Genomic DNA, 16,666 nt, shown 5'->3' with positions numbered 1-16,666 from the left:
TACTGATTGATTATTGTAATTAGTTGTACTTACTGTTACTACTTACTCTTACTGTACTAGGACACTCAGTCACTGTTCATAGGCTAGCTCCTGCGTGTGTGTGTGCACTCACTGTCTGTAGTGTACACATACTAAATTTCCTTGTGATTACTACTGATTATTGTAACTTCTAGTTGTACTTCCTGACTGTTACTACTTACTTACTGTACTAGGGACACTCACTCAGTCACCTCACCCACCAACCCACTCCATTAAAGTACCCCACTTTTAACCCGCCCTTTTAAAAAACTTTTGTCTTTACGCCCAAAACATCGAAGATGTCTGGAAGTGGCAGCCAGCGCGGTTTGGGCAAGGGGAAGGGCAGCAAGGGAATCAGGAGGAGAGGGAGCAGCATTGTGGCAGGCCGCGGCCGCGCCACCATGCACAGTTCCGCAGCAGCAGCAGCAGCGTCAGTGGCTAACATTCCTCCCATAGCCACTGGCCGTGGACGCCTCGGGCGCCGCCCAGCAGGAGCATCTGCAACTCACGCTGCAGAGACACAGCAGCAGCAGCGTGTAGCACCTGCTCCGATTTTCCTCCAGCCGGGTCGGAAACGTCCCATTGAGGAAAAGCATGCAGACACTGTGGTGCAACTCATGACGGAGGATGAGCAGCCCGCCATCAGCTCTGCATCCGAGGCCTCCACCCTCACCACCACCACCACCACCCCTGTTCGCAGCAGCCGCCCAGCAGGGTCTGGGGAGGAGGCCAGTTCACCGTCACAAGTTGGCAACCTGTCACTCAGCAGTATTTTTACCCCAAGCACCATCAGGGTATTGTCTGCTGTTGTTGGCGATTTGGAGGAGGAGATGCTGATGGGCACTTTGGGGGATGAGGGATTGGACAGCAAGACTGTGGCGACAGTCAAGCAGCCCATCCATGCATCAGGAGAGGAGTTTGGGGGGTCATCATCCCAGCAGGACATGTTTCAGGAGGGGGAGGATGATGATGACCCAGTGACAGACAGAGACTGGGTGCCACCACCTCCAGGGGATGTCGTCCTCAGCAGCTCTGAGGAGGAGGATGCGCTTGTGGGCCTTGCAAGGAGGCGCATCATTGCAAGCATTGGCAGCAGTAGGCAGGTCCCACAGCCTGCTGGTGTCTCAGGCTCAGCAGCAGCAGCAGCAGCAGCATCTGCCAGTACCACCACCAGCCGCACCCAAGCCCCCCCCCCCCCCCAACCACCACAGGGAGACAGGCGGCAGCAGCGCTTCCATGCCGTAGGGGGATGTTTCTGTCACCAATCTGGCGATTTTTCACCATGCCCACTGTGTACAGCAAGTACGCCACTTGCAACCACTGTCAGCGGAAGTTGAGCAGAGGTGCAGACCCCTTAAAGTTCAGCACCAGCTCGCTCATCAACCACCTTGCTGCGAAACATTTCCACCAGCATGAGGAGTTCCAGAGGCTGAAGGCATCTGGTGCTGGCAGTGGCACCACACCCATCACTGCACAGCCTTCAGCTGCAGCAGCAGCAGCAACAGCAGCCACCCGCCCTCCTGCTCCTCCAGCAGCACCAGCAGGAGTGCGGAAACGCACTGCTCCTCCCCCCTCTGCAACTCCTGCCGCCGACACTGAGGCCTGTTCTGGCAGCCAGTCCTCAGTGGCCTCCTCCGCTGTGTCTGCTGATTCCCGTGCCAGCAAAAGGCCACGCCAGAGCCTTTTGAGCGAGACCTTCCAGGGGGTGGTTAGGGCTCTGCCTCCCAGCAGCCGTCGCGTGCGGCAGCTGAACGGCTTGCTGGCACGGGCCATGTGCTCCCAACTCCTGCCGTACACGCTTGTGCAGGAGGGGAGCGACATTCGTGCGCTGCTTGCTTGCGCAGCCCCAGACTGGCAGCTCCCCAGCAGACACTTCTTTGCCCGCAAGGCCATTCCTGCACTGCACCGCTTTGTGATGGCCAATGTGGAGCGAGGGCTGAAGCACGCGGTTGGTGAAAGGGTCCACGTCACCATGGACTCCTGGAGCAGCCGCTTCGGGACAGGCCGCTACCTGTCCTTCACTGTCCACTGGGTCAGATTGGTGGAAGGGGGTGAGGATGGGAGAGCAGCAGCGGGCACAGCAGCAGCAGCAACACAGTGGGTGGTGCCACCCCGCAGGGTCAGGGGAACTGCAGCAGGTTCCTCCGATCCTCTGCCATCCTCCGGCACACCTGGCCAAACCCCCCGCCTCAGCAGCAGCGTGAAGGCCCGCCACTGCCAAGCGCTGCTGCACTTGGTCAGTCTTGGGAAGACCAAGCTGACGGCAACCCATGTGTTGGCCAAACTCCAGGAGCAGGAGAGGATTTGGCTGACCCCCAGAGGCCTCAGAGTCGGAGAGGTGGTGGCCGACAATGGGGCCAATCTGGTTGCCGCAATAGACAGGGGAAACCTGACCCACATCCCCTGTCTTGCCCACGTGCTGAACCTGGTGGTGCAGAAGTTCTTGCGCACCTACCAGGGGATGGGCGAACTGCTGGAAACGGCAAGGAACGTTGTGCGTCACTTCTGGCGCTCGGCTGCAGCCTGTGCGAGCCTGGAAGACGTGCAAAAGGAGCTGGATCTGCCACGCCATCGGCTGATCCTTGACGTTCCGACTCGCTGGAACTCCACCCTGGCGATGTTGGAGCGTCTGGTTGAACAGAAGCACGCTGTCAACCAGTACCTTGCCCTGGCCACTGTTTCCACCGCTCAGAGAAGGGACAAGACCAGCAACATCCCGTCCATCGTCCCCGATGATGACTGGAGGCACATGCAGCAGGTGTGCTTAGTGCTGGCTCCCTTTCTGCAGGCCACTAACATGGTGAGCAGGGACCATGCTATGGTCTGCGAGTGGGTGCCCCTGGTTTGTCTGCTGAACAGGGCCCTCGATGCTTTGCTGGAACAGGGAGCGGCAGCCTTGGACCAGCAGGAGCGGCAAGCAGCTGCACAGTCCACCTCTGAGGGGGAGGAGGAGGAGGACTTGGTGGAGGTCCCTGACCTTGCTGCTGATGAGGGGGAGCAGCACAGTGCAGCTGAGTTGGTGCGGGGGTGGAGAGAGGATGAGGCTGACGAGGCAGAGGAGGAGGATGAGGATAGCAGCACTGCCGTCGATGTGCCAGCAGACGTGGCCCGCCTCTTCCCAATGGCAGCGCACATGCTGACGTGCCTGCGCAGGGACCCCAGGGTGATCCAGATGAAGCAGAGGGAGGACATCTGGATCAGCATGATGTTGGACCCACGCCTCAAGGGGAAGTTGAGCCAGTTCCTGCCGCCTGCAGGAGGAGACCCAGCGCAACAAATAAGGAGCTTGCAGCAGGCCCTTGTTGAGCGCTTGGAGGAAGCCTTCCCCCAACCTTCCACCCCCACTGTCCAGCAGCCAGCACAGAGGCAGCAGCAGGTGCCTGCATCCAGCAGCAAGCACCCCACAGACCTGCTGTCTCTCAGCCACGAGCTCTACAGGACTGTAGAGGCTCCGGCAGCAGTGACTAGAGAGGAGGTGCATGCAGCAGCATCCTCCTCCGGTCACAGCCAGCGCCTGACCCGCATGGTGGCTGACTACATGGGGTCCTACAGCGGGCTTGACAGCGATGCCCCTGTTGATCCCATGGAGTATTGGGTCAAGCGCCTGGAGATCTGGAGCGAGCTGGCGCAGTACGCCCTGGAAGTGCTGTCCTGCCCCCCTTCCAGCGTGCTGTCCGAGCGCTGCTTCAGTGCAGCTGGTGGTGTGGTCACCGAGAAACGCTCACGTCTGTCTCACAAGTCTGTGGACAGACTGACGTTTCTCAAGATGAACCAGGCGTGGGTGGAAAGCGAGTTCCTGGCCCCTGTTGTCGGCGAGAGGGGGACATGAACTGGCTAAGAACCATCGTTAATGTGCCTTACCACCCTTTACCACCTCCTGGCTCCTGCTCACTAAGCCAGCCTGGTTCACTTTGACTATTACGTCGCCTGCAGCCACACATTTTACACCTACAGTGGGCTGCTGTGTACTGCCCTTCTGCTGTCTGTCTGTGTTTCCCACTGCCAGGGTACACAGATTTACCTTCTGCTGCCACTCTGCCACCAGCTATTACGTCAAACAATAGCTATATATCTGTGTAATTTGTTTTACAAACAAAACCAAAAAAACATAAAAAAAAAGGTTTAATTTTTCTGAGGTGCCCGGGTTGAAAACTGTGTTGTCCCAGTTGTGTATTGGACACGATGTGGGCTGCACGACCGCTGTCTGGGACCTCCTGTTGTGTTCATTTACGGCCTGGTATCACCGCTAGGTACCAGGGCTATTATGTCACGCTGTCTGCCTGCTGCCACACTCACACTACTCCTCCATTCCTCCTGCTGCTGTCTGTCTGTGTTTCCCACTGCCAGGGTACACAGAATTAGCTTCTGCTGCCACACTGCCACCAGCTATTACGTCAAACAATAGCTGCTCACATAATTACTCCTCCATTCCTCCTGCTGCTGCTGTCTGTCTGTGTTTCCCAACGCCAGGGTACACAGATTTACCTTCTGCTGCCACTCTGCCACTAGCTATTACGTCAAAAAATAGCTATATCTGTGTAATTGGTTGTAAAACCAAAACTACAAAACCATTACAAAAAAAAGGTTTAATTTTTCTGAGGTGCCCGGGTTGAAAACTGTGTTGTCCCAGTTGTGTATTGGACACAATGTGGGCTGCACGACCGCTGTCTGGGACCTCCTGTTGTGTTTATTTACGGCCTGGTATCACCGCTAGGTACCAGGGCTATTATGTCACGCTGCCTACCTGCTGCCACACTCACACTACTCCTCCATTCCTCCTGCTGATGCTGCTGTCTGTCTGTGTTTCCCACTGCCAGGGTACACAGAATTAGCTTCTGCTGCCACTCTGCCACCAGCTATTACGTCAAACAATAGCTGCTCACATAATTACTCCTCCATTCCTCCTGCTGCTGCTGTCTGTCTGTGTTTCCCAACGCCAGGGTACACAGAATTACATTCTGCTGCCACCAGCTATTACGTCAAACAATAGCTATATATCTGTGTAATTTGTTTTACAAACAAAACCAAAAAACCATAAAAAAAAAGGTTTAATTTTTCTGAGGTGCCCGGGTTGAAAACTGTGTTGTCCCAGTTGTGTATTGGACACGATGTGGGCTGCACGACCGCTGTCTGGGACCTCCTGCCTGCTGTGTTTATTTACAGCCCTGGTATCACCGCTAGGTACCAGGGCTATTATGTCACGCTGCCTGCCTCATTGACTGCCTGCTGCCACACACTCATCCTCCTCCTCCTGCTGCTGAATTTACCTCCTGCTGTCTGTGTGTTTCCACTGCCAGGGAGCACATACAATGGCGCTTCCAACATGCGTGCGCCACCAGCTATTTGTTACGCTCAAAAATAGCTGCATTTCTTTAAAAAAAAATTGAAAAGAGAAATAAGTGAAGAAGAAGACGATATAGAAGAAGATGAAGAAGATGAAGAAGAAGAAGAAGAAGAAGAAGGAGAAGAAGAAGAAGATGAAGATGAAGATGAAGAAGATGAAGAAGATGAAGAAGATGAAGAAGATGAAGATGAAGAAGAAGAAGATGAAGAAGATGAAGAAGATGAAGAAGATGAAGAAGATGAAGAAGAAGAAGAAGATGAAGAAGATGAAGAAGAAGATGAAGAAGATGAAGAAGAAGAAGATGAAGAAGAAGATGAAGAAGATGAAGAAGAAGATGAAGAAGATGATGAAGAAGAAGATGAAGAAGAAGAAGATGAAGAAGGAGAAGAAGAAGATGAAGAAGAAGAAGAAGATGAAGAAGATGAAGAAGATGAAGATGATGAAGAAGATGAAGAAGAAGATGAAGAAGATGAAGAAGAAGAAGATGAAGAAGAAGATGAAGAAGATGAAGAAAAAGAAGATGAAGAAGAAGAAGATGATGATGAAGAAGATGAAGAAGATGAAGAAGAAGAAGAAGACAATATAAAAGAAGAAGAAGAAGATATAGAAGAAGATATAGAAGAAGAAGATATAGAAGAAGAAGAAGAAGATATAGAAGATAAAGAAGAAGAAGAAGAAGAAGAAGTATATACAGTACTGAACAAAATTCTGGACACAACTTCTCTTTTCACCTTTTTTTTTTTTAAAGGAACATCCCCACATAATCACTTGCTGTTGTTACTTGGAAAAAAAGATGTTTCTTGCATCATTCACCCTCAAAACAAGTGTAGGAAGCTATTTAAGGCCAATTCGAATAGTCAGCTCGAATAATGAGCTCGAATACCGACTCGAATAGTGAGCTCGAAGTCCGAGGTCGAATCGAATAGTAAAATTTATTCGACTCGAATATTCGACTGACCTCGAATAATTTACTATTCGAATTCGACCAAACTCGAATTTTGAAAAGGGGTATTTGAGCACCACTGCTTCTATCGCAAAAATTGTAAAATATTAAAATACATGTAAACATATACAAATAAGAAGTACGTTTCTTCCAGAGTAAAATGAGCCATAAATTATTTTTCTCCTATTTTGCTGTCACTTATAGTAAGCAGTAGAAATCTGACACAACCGACAGGCCTTGGACTAGTCCACCTCTTTATGGGGGATTCTCTGCATGGCCTTTATTATTTCTAAAGAGAAAATCCCTGAAAAGGATTTATATAGAGATGCAGACTGACCCCCTACCTGTTTGCACACTTTTTTGGCAGTTGGGCGGGGCACATGCCATTAACTTAGGCCTCGTTCACATCTCTTCAGCGCAGATGGTCGTGCGATCAGAACGCAACGTGTATGATCGCACACCATCTGCGCCGCTGCGCTGCTGATCCCATCCATTGACAGTGATGGGATCAGCTCTGCGCTTGCAGGCAAAATGCAGGCAGCAGTACGCAAGCGCTTCCTAGCACATCATACTGCTGCGCAGCGCAGTAGATGAGAACGGTAGGCGGGCTGTCTATGCCCTTCTGCCGTTCCTGCGTTTCAGCACATCATACGCGCTTCCATATCCGCACGGAAGCGCGTATGATGTGAACGAGGCCTAAGGCCTTTTTCACATTGCGTATGGCTCGCGTGCCCGTCCGAGGTAGGCTTTTTTTCCGCATCTTTTAAAGCGTTTTCCATCGATTTTCTGCACGGTGGAACATTTTTGAGGGCGTTTTTGTAAGCGCTTTTGTAGAGTGCTTCCGTTTTTTTATGAAAACAATATGGAAAAAATAAATACAATGTATTTAAAAAAAAAAAAAACCGCTCATGCAATTGCTTGCCAAAGCGATTTTGTGAGCGTTTTGCATTTTTCCTATACCTTCCATTGAGGCAAATCGCCTCAAAAATGGCCCAAGCACCGCTTTTCAAAGCAGACCGCAAACTAATCGCTCTGATATGAGCACAAGCGCTTTCAGGGCGATTTTGAAAATCGCCCACGCTTAAAATAAAAAAAACCAAACACCTATTATGTGAACAAAGCCTAATGAGAATCTCCCATATGGAGGTTGGCTAGTCCAAAACCTGTCGGTTCTGTCAGATTTCTACTATCTACTGTAAGTGACAGCAACATAGGAGAAAGGTAATTTATGGCTCATTTTACTCTGGAAGAAATGTACTTCTTATTTGTATGTGTTTATGGTATTTGAAATGTTTACGTTTTTTGCGATCGTGGTCCTTTATACACTTCTTTGGCTTTGGTTTGTGTCTAAAAATAGGTTTCACTTACTGTACTTTACAGCCTTCCAGTGAGATTACCATGTATATTTTATAATAAAATGGAAAAAGCGGGTCCCGGGTCTGGAGGCTTGCTGGTCGGGTGTGCATACCTTCCAACTTTTTGAGATGAGAAAAAGGGACACTTAAGTCATGCCCCTGCCACACCCCTGGCCAGGGAACCTTTTTCTTTCATGGTTATACACCCCTGGCCACGCCCTCACCACGCCTCTAGTCGCGCATACCATAAAGATTTCATAAGAGAACTATGTTGTTTTATAATTCAAACCACACTGGTCCTTTCTATCCTGGTTCATTTTCCTTCATAGTAACATTTTACAATTAGTAATATATCAATTTAAAGGTTGGGAATACAGTTTAGAGTCAATCAAACACATTTTTAGTAGAGAAATATATATATTTACATAGAAAGAGGGACAAAGTCAAGAAAGAGGGACAAATGAGGGTGAAAAAGGGACAGAGGGACAGGGCTCCCAAAAAGGGACTGTCCCTCCGAAAAAGGGACAGTTGGGAGCTTTGGGTGTGGGTACCAGATTCACCAGAAAGCGGTCGGATGTGGGTAGCACGACTGCGGGTGCGGGTCTGAAAAATTAGACCTGTGCAGGACTCTACCTCGAGCTCCACCCTAGTAAGTGTAAGGTCTCTGGGATAAAGACACCAGGTAAATGTTATTTATTCACCTATGCATCCCACTGTAGACAAAGCATGGAACTCCTTATCCTGCTCAATCAATGCAGCTTTGCCCCTTCTGAAAGAACACCTGTATAGTCTTACATGTATAGCTAATTCCTTTGTTACATAATCCACTCTTCCACTAATTACGGGTTTTTAGAGACGATATACGTTTTGAGCTCTTTGGGATTAAAGCGATTTACATATGTTAGTTTCAGTGTCGCTTATTGCTTGTATATAGCATCTGTTATTGGCGCAGAGACCCCAAAAAGAGGTTGGCCTCTGGGGTTTCCAACGTATCCCTATGCCAATACATCCCTTTTCCTATTCATATATTAAATCTGATTGAGAAAGTATTGAATCTGAGAGTATGGACCTAGAGGACGACTGCTTATGATGTCATATCCTCTTCCATCAGCTGGTCACATCCTGTGGGAGTATCCCACAATTCAGAGCGCCCACCCTGTGGGAGTGGCCACAAATCTATACACATCTCGATCCTACGCAGCCAACATCTTGCACCACACTAATGTTCCCCTCCAATACACATGAAGGTTTATAATATGTTCTGCTTTGTGTGCCTTCTTATCAGTGTACCCTTTGGAATAGGTGTTTGTCCATTCCATAAAATGTTTTTTGGATGGCCAGCAGCACACACTCAGCACAAGTATTTACAACATCATTCGTACTTGTATAAAATTCTGTTATCTTTGAGGAGTTTTACAGTTTCCTAGATTTTTGTACCTCTGTTTCCCTCCTCCCATGTACACGGTAAATAGAGCACATTCAAGGTTATGAAATAGATCTAGAATTCTAGATACTATTTTTGACACTTGAAATGACCTTTTAATGACTTCTGCAAAGCCCAGGTACACGCAGTCCTAAAGGACGGGATCAAGGTAAAAAAAACAACAAGATCTACATACCTGGGTTTTCCTCCAGCCCCTGGCAGCCGATCTGTCCATCGCTGCAGCTCCATTCCCAGTCGATGTCCCGGGGTCCCCTCCGTTGCAGATGCTGACCTCACCAGGTTGGCATCTGCTTCGCCTGTGTGAGCACGCGACCACGCCGCTCGCACTCACAGAAGTACTGCGCTAGCTTAGAACGGCAGGCACAGAAGGCATCTGCAACGGGCCAGCTGCTGGGAGCGGAGCTGCAGCAAGGGACACGTAGGCTGCCAGGGGCTGGAGGAATCCCCAGGTAAGTAGATTTTTTTTTACACTTGGATGTGTTATTTAAGATGCTGTATAGTGATACAATCTTGATGGTACAATTTGACCAAATCTATGCAGTAGAAGGGCAAACGGACTGAGTATACTTTGATTGGATACTTAAAGGGAACCTGAGCAGTGTCTTAAAAGGAACTAAGCAGTCTCTGGCTTCAAATAGCTGCAAGGGCTGTCATTGTTCAGAAGCTCACTCCCCTGCTATTTTACAACTAGCATTATCCAGGCTAGGTGTGAAATTCTTCAACTGTAACTGATGTTTTCTGTTTGAAGTACAATGGGGGTTTGTTTGTGGTCAATTAAGTCTAATGAGGTGATTTCTTATCTGTCTTCCACCATCTCCTGCTCAGAGACCTCAGGTCCTTTATGGATGGACAAAGTGGCTATTTTAACCCGTAGATGTAAAAAAATGAGGTAAATGAAAGTTTTTTTTAATAATAAACCACATTTTTAGAATGCATTTTAAATTTGCTACAGAGCTGCCCTGGGTGGTAAAAATGATGCTCGGTTCAATTTAAAAAAAAAAAAAAATCAGGACTTACCTGGGGCTTTCTCCAGCCTCCAGGGCCGGCGCTACCATAGAGGGAAAGGAGGCAGCTGCCCCAGGGCGCCAGAGCTTGTAGGAGCCCCCAGTGGCTACAAGTGGAAAAAAAAATTTCAAATCGGCCTTATAGTTTTTGAGAAAATCGATTTTAAAGTTTCAAAGGAAAAAAAATACACATTTAAAAACCTGCCGACTTTAAGGCCCCGTTCACACTTGCGGTTTTGTAAAAACCGCACCGGATGTCCGGACCGCACCGGAGCCGGATCGGACCTGATCCGCACGGTTCCGGTCCGGATCCGGTCCGGTTGCATACGGTTTCCGTGCGGTATGAACACGGTTGCGGTCCGGATCCGGATTCTTAAAGAGATAACAACCTGTATAAATACCTGGGGTTCTGGGAGGTCAGCAGAAGCTCTGGGGTCATTGTTGGAGACAGCTGGACGTGTGGAGACCATCCTTGGATACAGAGACAGCAGTTGGGACCATGGATCCAGTCATTTTTTACGCTTATTACCTGGGAATTCTCTCCTTCCTGTTGTTTACCTACTACTATGTGGGGAGAAGGCGTGCTCCTCGCAGGAGATGGTGGGTGCACCCTCTACTAGCCAGGAGGCAGAGGAAGGGAGAGTTCCAGGCCCTCTACCGGGACCTCAGACGACACCCACAGAAGTTCTACAGCTACACTCGGATGTCTATTCCCCTGTAAGTATAGGCCTAAAGACACCAACCCCCACCATCCCTAAACACCCCACCCTCACCCCCACAACACCTCATCCCTGTATACCTAGCTAAACACACCACCCTGACCCCCACACACCTGTATACCTAGATATACACTACACCCCCACCCTCCACAACACTCCCAAACCTCTGTAAACACACCTCCCCCATCCTCCACCCAACACCTTGTCCCACAACATACTTTACAGCTTCTTCCTTTCCATCTCCTGACAGGTTTGATACCCTTTTGGAGATGGTGAAGGATGACCTTAGGAAGAAGGATACCACGTTCAGGAGAGCAGTCACACCACAAGAACAACTACTCATCACACTGAGGTATGTAAAAACAAATTTCTTTATTGCAAAAACAACCACTTTCCATCATGAAAACATTCTTCCAACATGGAAGACAAAAAATAACATATCTATGGTATAGCCCGGTCAGTGTTATTAAGGAACACCAACCACCAACTTTGTGCTGGAAGAGTTGCAGGGCATAGCTGCCCAAGTGTCTTTCGGGGACACCAGTCCCTAATATTAAAAACCTAACCACTGGCACAGGACCCTCTGAGCCATGGATGAAGGACACAGGTCAGTGAAAAGGCTAGGCCTCTCACCGACCAGTCAAGGTGTCCTTCATCCATGGTTCAAAGGGTCTTGTGCAAGTGGTTAGGAACAAGAACAAAGTGAGGAGCAAGAGGAACCGATGGCAGAGGTGCAGGACTACAGGTGCAGTGCAACAGGCACAAGGTTGTGACCCAGGTAGTGTCTTTCGGGGACACCAGGCCCTAAAATTGAAGTGCTTTCAAAAACCTAACCACTGGCACAGGACCCTCTGAGCCATGGATGAAGGACACAGGTCAGTGAAAAGGCTAGGCCTCTCACCGACCAGTCAAGGTGTCCTTCATCCATGGTTCAAAGGGTCTTGTGCAAGTGGTTAGGAACAAGAACAAAGTGAGGAGCAAGAGGAACCGATGGCAGAGGTGCAGGACTACAGGTGCAGTGCAACAGGCACAAGGTTGTGACCCAGGTAGTGTCTTTCGGGGACACCAGGCCCTAAAATTGAAGTGCTTTCAAAAACCTAACCACTGGCACAGGACCCTCTGAGCCATGGATGAAGGACACAGGTCAGTGAAAAGGCTAGGCCTCTCACCGACCAGTCAAGGTGTCCTTCATCCATGGTTCAAAGGGTCTTGTGCAAGTGGTTAGGAACAAGAACAAAGTGAGGAGCAAGAGGAACCGATGGCAGAGGTGCAGGACTACAGGTAGTGTCTTTAGGGGACACCAGGCCCTAAATTAGTGCTTCTAAAACCTAACCACTGGCACAGGACCCTCTGAGCCATGGATGAAGGACACAGGTCAGTGAAAAGGCTAGGCCTCTCACCGACCAGTCAAGGTGTCCTTCATCCATGGTTCAAAGGGTCTTGTGCAAGTGGTTAGGAACAAGAACAAAGTAAGGAACAAGAGGAATCAAAGGCACAGGTGCAGGACTACAGGTGCAGTGCAACAGGCACAAGGTTGTGACCCAGGTAGTGTCTTTCGGGGACACCAGGCCCTAAAGTTCAAGTCCAGCAAAAACAAAAGTTCCCTGACATGGTCATCTGAACACCTCTGAACCTTGGTTGAAGGAGATGGGGCAGGGAAAAGGTTGGGCTAAAAAGCCCTGGGATGGTATCCTTCCTCCGAGGATCGGAGGTATTCAGAGGAGCATGTCCAGGAACAATATGACTGTTTTTTTCAAATTGGATCGGCACCACTACTAGAAAAGGTGGGAGTTGCTGCCTGGAAATCTGGACTCTCTTGGGTGCTGGTCGTGGATGAGCTGGACCCTGACAGCGGTGGCCCATATTGACTGCCTCTGTAGCCGGTGTACATCTGTGATGATTGCCAGGGGGGCACCGCTGTAGGTTGTGGGGGTCTAAAAATTGGTGGTTGCAACAATGGCGTGTCCATGTGTTGTTTGATCGTGTCCAGCAAAGTGGAATGGCACGCCATCATGTTTTGGGAAGGCACCTTTTCCAAATATGGTAGTAGAGACATCACAGTGTGAAAACACGAGTGTGCCTGCAATTTCAGCAGTTCCTTGCTTTGTTGATGCATTTGCTGCATCATGTTCTGCAGCTGGCCCACCGACTGATGATGCTGCGCACGCAGTTGGTCGATTTCTCCTCTGTGCATCTCATGCATCATTTTCAGCTCGTCCCTGTAGTGCCCATGTACAGCTTCGAGCTCACATTGCAGTGAAGTGATGTGGGACTTGTACTGCTCCATGATATGGCCCCTGTCCTCATCTTGCAACTGCCGGGTTATGAGAGTTTGGTGGCTCTGCAGAATCCCGAGAAGTCCGGAGACAGCCCCGGACATCTCGGACTCTGTCTCTCTCCTTGTTGGGGGGAGGGTACCTCGACGCCTCACTGGTGGGGTGTTCCTCACTGGTGGTGTGGCAGCATCTTCCCGTCCTCTGGCCTGCGTCGGGGTTGCCCTGCGCGCTGGTTGTGCTGCAGTCTCTCTGTGCTCCTCTCTTTGTTCTTGGTCCCCTGGAGCTTCCATACCGGTCGATTGTGGAGGTGCAGCTTCTGCCACACTCGGTCCTGCAACCTCAACATCCAAGCTCTCTTCTCCCAAGTCATCATCAAAGCCGAGAGCTTGGATAGCGAAGGACTCCCTCCTCCTACTCCTCTCCTCGGGGCAATAGGTGACATCGGCGACCTCATCATCCAACACTGTATTATGGTAGAGAACAGAGGCGCCAAAAGGATAAAAACAATATTTAAAAGTTTTAAAATTATTGCCTAGGAGGCAGTGGTGGACTCACCTCCCACAAGCAGACACAACAACTGTGCATTCACAAAAGGGACATTTATTGGTATACTCCAAATAAGGTCGCAACGCGTTTCGCAGGTCAAACCCGCTTCATCAGGCAATTACAGGAAGGAGCACACAACTGGGGGTAAGAGGCAACACATTTGTACAAATCCTGAACAGACTGCATATCAATAAACATAAATATTTGTATGATGGAATTCACTGGTGTGATTTAAATTAACGGGAAGAGGTAGCTAATTATTGTATTTTGGGGGTGGAGGGGGGGGCGGGGAGAGGGGGGGGGGAAAGAGGACGGCCCTCTTTCCCCCCCCCCTCTCCCCGCCCCCCCCCTCCACCCCCAAAATACAATAATTAGCTACCTCTTCCCGTTAATTTAAATCACACCAGTGAATTCCATCATACAAATATTTATGTTTATTGATATGCAGTCTGTTCAGGATTTGTACAAATGTGTTGCCTCTTACCCCCAGTTGTGTGCTCCTTCCTGTAATTGCCTGATGAAGCGGGTTTGACCTGCGAAACGCGTTGCGACCTTATTTGGAGTATACCAATAAATGTCCCTTTTGTGAATGCACAGTTGTTGTGTCTGCTTGTGGGAGGTGAGTCCACCACTGCCTCCTAGGCAATAATTTTAAAACTTTTAAATATTGTTTTTATCCTTTTGGCGCCTCTGTTCTCTACCATAATACTGATTGTATCCACCTTTGGTGGAGGGGGATACCCCTTCTTGTTTTTCAAGCCTACAGAGAGTGACTTCTTATTCCTGAGTGAGGACAGGCTAATCTCCTCACCTGCCTATACAGTGGTTGCCTGGAGGTAACCCTGGTTTGTGAGTATACAATTCATACTCTTTCTAATTATCCAATTACCTTGACATACTACACCATATCGGGCTCTCGGTTCTCTCTTCTTCATCATCCAACACGCTCTCCTCACTGCTGAAGCGTGCCTCCTGGGTCGGTTCCTCTTGCTCCAAATTGTCTTCAGTCCTGTAGATAAAAAAAAAAATGTATTGGTGTGCCAAACAGCATGTGGCGTCAATTCACAGAGCTAGCAAACACTAATCAAACACTTTATCAACCGTTTCTACCAAACGTTTGATAAAGCTTTTGAGAAAAGTTCGCTAAAGCCATGGGAATTGAGGCCAGTTCAATACATGGCCGAAGTCATGGTAGTTGTCTGCTAAAATGAGTTCTCAATTCCTGCCCACAGTAGTGGTACTTACAGTCTAGGTTCCAAGCTTTCATTGATGAAAGATAATTGCTTGGCAAATTGGTAGTCTTTTGGTCGCTTTCCCCCGCCACTGCCACTTCGTTCGGCAAGTTTTTTCTTCCGTAGCCATTTTACGTATGCATCACGTATATTGCGCCACCTTGTCTTGAACCTTTCTCCTGTAATGACATGAAAAATTGATTTCGATTATTTCTCTTGTAGGTACATCGCAACTGGACAAACATATACATCGCTACATGTGACATTTCGTATTGGGAAGAGCATGGTGGCAGGCATCGTCGTGAGGACTTCGAGGATCATTTGGACGCGACTGAGGGCCAGATACATGCCTGTGCCAGACACCAAGAAATGGGAGGAGATCGCCCAGGGCTTCTGGACCGAGTGCAAGTTTCCTAATTGTGTTGGCGCACTGGATGGGAAACACATCAGGATTCAGAAACCTGTGGGGAGTGGCAGCCATTATTTCAACTATAAAAAGTACTTTAGCATTGTTCTAATGGCAGTGGCAGATGCGGACTACAAGTTTGTGTACGTGGACGTGGGGTCGTACGGTAGTTCCAATGACTCTGGAATTTTCCAGCGTACGACCCTTTGCCGGCTGCTGGAGGAAGGCAGACTGCGTCTCCCCCGTGACAGACCCTGGCCTGGGACAAGGGCACCGGCCTACCCCTATGTGTTTGTGGGGGACGAGGCCTTCGCCCTGTCCGACCATGTAATGCGTCCGTACCCAGACAGGGGACTTGATGCCAGCCAGCTACACTTCAATGCTCGGTTGAGCCGTGCAAGGAGAATGGTGGAGTGCACATTTGGGATCCTGGTGTCAAAGTGGAGGGTGTTCCACACGCCCATGCTGCTGAAACCGGCCAACGCAGTTGTCGTGGTGAAGGCAGCATGCATCCTCCACAACTTTGTGCGGCAGGAGGAAAGAGACACTCCGGAACCCCTGAATGTGCTTCCACTAATGCCCCTGCGGAGGTATGCAAGCAGGCCAAAGGGTAGTGTCACTGCGGAACAGGGACCAACTGAGACTTTATTTTAATACACCACCAGGACGAGGGTGAATGTTTGGTTTTTAATATGTTTTGTTGAAATGTGTTTATTTTGTAGTTTCAAGTTTTTAAGTGATTTTAAATGTGTTAATTTTTTACAAGAAATAGATGTTTAATAATTGGTCATTGTGTATGTTTTATGTGCACAGGTGGGGTACATCGCAGGTGGGTGGGATACATCACAGGTGGGGTACAGGTGGGTGGGATACATCACAGGTGGGTGGGATACATCACAGGTGGGGTACATCACAGGTGGGTGGGATACATCACAGGTGGGGTACAGGTGGGTGGGATACATCACAGGTGGGTGGGATACATCACAGGTGGGTGGGATACATCACAGGTGGGTGGGATACATCACAGGTGGGTGGGATACATCACAGGTGGGGTACAGGTGGGTGGGATACATCACAGGTGGGTGGGATACATCACAGGTGGGGTACAGGTGGGTGGGATACATCACAGGTGGGTGGGATACATCACAGGTGGGTGGGATACATCACAGGTGGGTGGGATACATCACAGGTGGGGTACATCACAGGTGGGTGGGATACATCACAGGTGGGTGGGATACATCACAGGTGGGGTACATCACAGGTGGGTGGGATACATCACAGGTGGGGTACAGGTGGGTGGGATACATCACAGGTGGGTGGGATACATCACAGGTGGGGTACAGGTGGGTGGGATACATCACAGGTGGGTGGGATACATC

The 16,666-nt window shown here is 49.4% G+C and overlaps 1 protein-coding gene across 3 annotated transcripts in view; it reads right to left on the bottom strand.

The window, feature by feature from the left end:
* Positions 1-16,666, bottom strand: part of LOC137538964 (fatty acyl-CoA hydrolase precursor, medium chain-like) — an 86,557-nt gene that overhangs the window by 67,434 nt on the left and 2,457 nt on the right. For 2 of the 3 annotated variants that reach the window (XM_068261413.1, XM_068261414.1), the window contains exons 2-3: positions 14,895-15,060; positions 14,539-14,658 (exon numbers count right to left, since the gene is read on the bottom strand). The exons of the other annotated variant lie outside the window; for it this stretch is intronic. In XM_068261413.1, the coding sequence (XP_068117514.1) occupies positions 14,539-14,587 (49 nt within the window). In that variant the 5' untranslated portion in view covers positions 14,588-14,658; positions 14,895-15,060. The remainder of the gene's footprint in view (positions 1-14,538; positions 14,659-14,894; positions 15,061-16,666) is intronic. 3 annotated transcript variants of the gene reach the window in all.

Source organism: Hyperolius riggenbachi, chromosome 11, assembly GCF_040937935.1.
Source record: "Hyperolius riggenbachi isolate aHypRig1 chromosome 11, aHypRig1.pri, whole genome shotgun sequence".
NCBI classification, from domain to species: domain Eukaryota; kingdom Metazoa; phylum Chordata; class Amphibia; order Anura; family Hyperoliidae; genus Hyperolius; species Hyperolius riggenbachi.
Note: the sequence above shows the minus strand (reverse complement) of the source record. Positions and strands in the feature narration are given on the sequence as shown.